Here is a 5,908-nt window from a genome sequence, read left to right on the forward strand (position 1 = left end):
GCACCCCGCCCTCGGTGCCTACGACCAGGCGGCCGGCTACCCCTTCAGCGCCGGCCTGCCCCCCGCCACCTCCTGCCCGGAGAAATGTGCCCTCTTCAACAGCGTCTCCTCCAGCCTCTGCAAACAGTGCACGGAGAAGCCTTAGGACACGCGCCCCCGGGGGGCGGCCGGGCCGGGGAGGGCTGGGGGGCGAGACGCAGAGACTCATGCGAACTCCTCCGACTCGCCCGTGGTGTCTAGCGGGGCCGGGAGGCTCGGGCATCTCCCGGGGGAGGGGGCTTGATCGCAACCGAGACCTCAGCGAAGTCAAAAATCTGTTGCTACAAACTATCTGGCAGCGTCTGTGTGTGTGAGTGAGAATGAGAGTGCGGACAAAGACCGAGCAGAGAGGGGAGGAAGGGAAGGGAAAGCGACCCCCCCAAAAAAAGATTAACCCCTTCCCCCCCCCCCGACCCCCTTCTCTCCACCCGGTTTCCATCCAGCTTGCTAAGAACTGGGACCTGCGGGAGCGCGGCCGGGGTGGGCAGGCTCCAGCCCGAGCAGAAGGGGCGCTGGGGACCACGCTGGCGAGCCCCCTTCAAAGGGGACGGGCTCCTTCTCCTCCAACCGGCCCTCCCAAGCAAGTGCCCGAAGCATCGCTAGGAAGAAGATACTTTTTTTTTATGATAATGATGATTGTCTCAAACTTTGAGCCCGTGGAAATGCGCGAAGTTTTAGGCGGGATTGATTGAAACAAGAAGACAGAGAGGAGAGAAGAAGAAAAAAAGCCCCTACTCCGTGTGGCTGAAAGTACTGCATTTTTAAAAGAGGGGAAAAAAATCTGTGCACCTTGGTCCCTTCCACTTTGCAATGATGTATAAACAAGACAGGCTATTTATTTGCTATTCTTTCAATGACCCCTTTCATGCCAACACCATTTTATCATGTGTTAAGGTCACGGGTCTTATGTGCAGCTTTATTATTATTATTTTCTTTTTTTTCTTCTTTTCTTTTTTAAACGCTTCTCCAATTCTGTCCTATGGATTAAACTGTGTGCCAAGTGTTGCAAGAGTTTCATTTGCCAACAAAGTATAACCAGAACTATTGCTGTATCAGAGCTGCTGAGGTTTCTGAAAGGTCAGCTGGGTTTTAAGTTGCATCATCCCTGTATTTAAATTGAGCTTTAATAAATTGCTTCAGTCCAAAAAAATTACAGGAAAGGTGTATTCTTAATTGCTGAATGAACCTTTTCCCTTTTTTCTTAAGAGTATTCTTTGCAGTATAAAAGGTAACAGCTATTTACTTTTGACAAGGCATCACAGCAAATAGCTCCTATAAGAAGGATTATTTGTCAAGCTAATGTTGTTCCAGGCGCTGTGCATATATATATATATATATATATTTTCTGTTTTGCAGAAGTATAATTTAATTGCTTTTAATATGTATGTAAATTATTCTGACTGTGGATGACTATTTAAGTTGAACTACTCTAGGCTGGCTGACTTGCAGAACGCGTGAAACCTTTTTTGTTTGTTTGTTTGTTTGTTTTTTGTTATTATTTTTCTAAGTATACTAAGAAACGAAGAGCAAGAAGTAGCTATTTACCCAAAGTGAGCTTTCAGTTTGAGTTTGCATGGCTGGGTGGCTGTCTCTCTCTGCCATTTGTAAATCAAGTTCCCCCCCCCCCCTTCAAAAACGAGTCCTGCTATTTCCCACTCCTTGCAGATAATACAAATTCGGACTGTCAGTTTGGATGGCAAAAAAGAAGCCATGATGAATCTGTTGGCAGGTCATGGATGTGTAAAGAGTGCTATATATTAAATAGGTCAATCAGATGATGACAGCAATGTACGATCGTTTGTATGTGTATCTATGTCGGAAAGAATCTTTATTAAAATATTTTGAACAAACGTTTGTATTATGCTGTGCTTTGTCTTTAAAAAAAGGGGGAAACCCGCTCCTTTCTTTTGCTTGGGTCAGCTACCTGAAACGCAGCCAGCCGGTATGTTCCAGGGCCCGTGGCAGGAAAGGTCTTGACACTGAGACATTGCTTAAGTGAGAGTGGGAGAAAGGCCCATGAGCTCCTTCTCCCAGGGTGAGTGAAGGCTACCTTCACACTCCCAGCTCCGAGAGAAAACAGCAGAGTCTGAGCTGCAGCAGTGCCAAAAACAAGCCAGCTCTCGGGGGCGGGGGGGACCTGAAAGGGCTGGGAGAGGCCCCCCCCCCCCCCCCCCCGCCAGGTTGCAGACGCACAAAAAGTTTGGTAGACGGGCTTTTTGTGGGCGATGGGCAGCCTCCGCCAGTCCCAGGCTCTCCTCCCTGCGCGCACTAGGAGATCAGTCAGTCTGGATTAGGACCAGAGCCGCGCACACAAGTGACGGGAAGCGCGCAGGACCTGCCCGCGCCGGGCTGGAGGGCGAGCGCAGCTCGGGCACGCGGGGGACCCCGGCTAGCCAGGGGGGCCCTGCCCCAGGCCAGGAGGGCCGTGCTGGAGGTCCAGCTGTTCCAACCGTTGGCTTGCAGGCTCCTAATGAGCTCCCTAAATGGCACCCACCGCGGTAGGAAGGGGAGAAATATTTTCTGCTCCACTTCCCATCCGAAAAGATTAATCAGGACCTGTAACTTTTCAGGAAACATAACTGTAAAGTGCCACGAAGCGGTGGGAAGGCAGCCCAGAGAGGGTGGGCAGATCGGCCCCCAGGCGCAAGGAGCGCCGTCTCTCAGCATTTACTAGACAAAGCCTGGGTGCGTCTAATTATGATTATTAAAACAATTTCCATGACGATGTCTAATATTATGTTAATTTGAAAACAACTGTGTATGAAAACTGTCGACTATAATACCTAAATTCATTTAATGAAACACATCGTTAAGGCAATTAAACCTCCTGGATGTGATTAAGGAACATAATTACGACACTGTTCTGCGCCATAATTGGGTGTCTTTAATCAAGGGGTAAAGTGATCAGCAACACAGCCATTAGTTTGTATTGTTCTGTCTCTGCTGTCCATCATTCTGATTAGGAATTAACCGGAGCCACCAGCCCGGCTTTGTGTGTGTGCGTGTGTGTGTGTGTGTGCGCGTACGTGTGTGTGCGCGCATATTAACAGCGCAGGGCGCATTTGCTGCAAGATTTACTGCTTAATATTTCTCATTACAAAGCAGGCTTCCCTGAAATATTCCCCTCGTAGGTGCGGATGCTGCTCAATTATGGCCAGAAATAGAGCCGGGGAACAAACAGTGGATTGGAAAAGAAAGGCAAGGCACTGGGGTTTTAATAACTCCCTGCCCACATGACATGATGGCTCTGTGCTCTGAGCAGCCAGGTGAAGGGGGTGATGAATGGAGAGGCTGGCTCAAACTTTTTTGAACTCCTCCTGCAGGCTCCTCTCCTGACAGGCACGCTGGAAAAGAGCAGATCACCCTCGGGACGGAGCCGGGAGGGCCAGAGGTGCCCGCGGACACGCACTGGGCCCTGCAGTGAGTGCCTGGCTCTGCACGTACTTTGCATGCTTGGGAGTGACCAAAAAGTTTGGTGCCTGCCCCACCAGCAGAGTAGTCCTGGGAAACTTGACATTTAAAGGATGGAGATGTCGGCTGAGATCAAAGATCGTTTGGCGCCACACATGTAGTTCACCTCGGATTCAAGTAGCTGATTTCTGGGCTTTCAATTAACCCTGTGTTGTTTTTTCTTCCAGTAGACTTAACTCCCCCCCCCCCCCTTAATCTTGGATTATGAGATTTAGCAGAGCCAAAAAAAAGGATCAGCAAGGCTGTCTCACAAAATGGGTTTCACTGCTGGCCCTCTCATCTTTTCAAGGGCTGATTTGTGGTCGCATTATTCCCCTCTCTGTTTTGGGGGGTGGGGGGAGGGGGGTCGAGACTATGCCAGCTCCCGATCGCAGCTTTGTAACACTTCATTCCCATCACCCTGTAATCAGCAGCATCCTTGGGGACCGACACGGAACCGGAGCTGGTGCAGGCACTGAACAGGTCTTGCAAATTGTCTTGTGTGTGTGTGTGGGCGCGCGTGGGGGGGATTTTCCCCTTCTCACTCCATGAACCACTTCATCAGAGCTGACGACCCCCTAGAAGAGCCTTTGTGGCATTTCCAGCCACCCCAAGATCACTTTCCCAGCCTTCTCCCAAAACACCCCTAGCTCCGGTTGCCAAGGCAGCCTGCTCCCCCCCACCCCACTTCTAAGCCTGGGATTGTCCCAGCATGAGTGACATTGACTTTCCTAATGTAATGACTTATGAAAGATATAATCATGTGTTAAATTGAATCCTCCGTTTAACTGTTAATGGTGTGCTCTGGGCACATTTACGTATTAGATGCTATGGTAACTAATTACCACTAGAAAAAGGGATAATACACTTTGCAGACTTTGACAAATAATTATGAGTGCTCACATCCCTGCTAGCAGCCGTTGCAGCGGATCTGCTGGAATGAGTAAGTGAATAAATGAATGGGTAAGTGAACTTGTGTGCGTGGAGGGGAGCAGATAATGAGTAGTGGTCAAGTGAGTTTTCTTATTAAAAACCTTTAATGAAAATGTGATTTAGGGTGGAAGAAAAAGGGCGAGGCGCAATTAAACCGCGCCATATAAACATCAAAAACATAAATAAGTTTGCTTGTAATTAAAATGCAGCAGTCAAAATAAATTGTCCACGTGCTGGGGAACCTGGACAGCAATTAACACGGGTTTTTTGTTGGGTTTTTTTTTTTTGTGGTGGTGGTGGGGGGGGTTGTTAAATGAATGAGCCACCGGTCCGAGTACTACCTAGAGCATCTGTAGCTTTGATTTCGCCCCTTGCCAACAATGGTTGCACAGGGCTCTCCATCAGAGGGCAGAGCCATTGCCGGGCAGGTCCAAAACTTTGAAGGAAGTCAGGCAGCTCCGGCTCGGTGGCAGCGGTTGCCTGGCGTTTCTTCTCCTCCTTAAAACCAGATCATCCGCACAAGCCCTAACTTCCCACGTTGCCTGGCCAAGGAGAAGCGAAGCAGCTTCGCTCTTCAGTCCGGTTCCTTGAGATGCCCCCGGCTGCTCCGAGGCTGTCGCCGATCAGAGCCCCCTTTCCATTTGCAGCGCAGCTAATTGTCCTGGGCTCTGAGCTCCCCGAGGCTCATTCATTACTGCTCCTCCTCCACTCCGGGAAGGCAGCTGGAAAAGCCCCTCTGGGGCCACGTGGATGCTCGGCTCCTGCCCTCCTCTGGATTGCTAGTCTGGATACAGGGCAAGGCTGTTTCGCGGTGCTTGTCCTCCTGCCGCTCCACGAGAGCCAACAGCAGAAGTTGTAGGGAAAGTATTTACTCCCCCGAGCACGATCCCTCCTCCCCCTTTGCCTGTCCCACAACACAGTGGGCTCTTGATCCTAGCAACCCCCAGCAGAGTTTCCTCCCTTCACCATTATCAGAGATCCTCTTTTTCAGGCATGGCAGGGGTTAAGCAAGCGCTCTTTCACTACCGCAAACCAGGGATGGAAGTGGAGGTCCAGGCAGGGCTGCAGGAAGAGCCTGTTTAGTTTAGCTTCTCCATTGCACTGGGTCTAAGTCCCTACTGCTAAATGGACATTTGCTAAATGAGCAAAGGGGGTGTCGAGCTGCAGCCAAACCAATTTGCTACACATAACAATGGCCAGTGATCATCAGCTCCATTGCAACGTGCCCACAGAAATGCTGCCTGGTGGCTTTGCTTTAATTTGCACGCCGCCTCCTCCAGCAGACTTTGAAGGAGTTAAACCTTTCCCCAAGCCCGCAGTTGCCCTTGTCCTCTCAGCCTGATTCAGAGACATGTAATAAAATATGAAGCAAATTTATGATCTGTTTCAAGCGTTTTATTGCTGTATTTTTAAATTCATATATGCACATATAAGAACTATAATCTGTGAATAATTTGAAATGCTATGGCAAAAGGATGCATTTTAG

At 49.6% G+C, this 5,908-nt stretch overlaps 1 protein-coding gene across 1 annotated transcript in view; it reads left to right on the plus strand.

Annotated features, from left to right (window-relative positions):
- Positions 1 to 1,056, plus strand: part of BHLHE22 (basic helix-loop-helix family member e22) — a 2,718-nt gene extending 1,662 nt beyond the window's left edge. The window contains exon 3 of the mRNA XM_019519071.1: positions 1 to 1,056. This exon is cut by the window's left edge and continues 6 nt beyond it. Within this exon, the coding sequence (XP_019374616.1) occupies positions 1 to 145 (145 nt within the window). The 3' untranslated portion in view covers positions 146 to 1,056.
- Positions 1,057 to 5,908: the final 4,852 nt, after the last annotated feature.

Source organism: Gavialis gangeticus, unplaced genomic scaffold, assembly GCF_001723915.1.
Source record: "Gavialis gangeticus isolate Ggan-Ray unplaced genomic scaffold, GavGan_comp1, whole genome shotgun sequence".
Lineage (NCBI taxonomy): Eukaryota > Metazoa > Chordata > Crocodylia > Gavialidae > Gavialis > Gavialis gangeticus.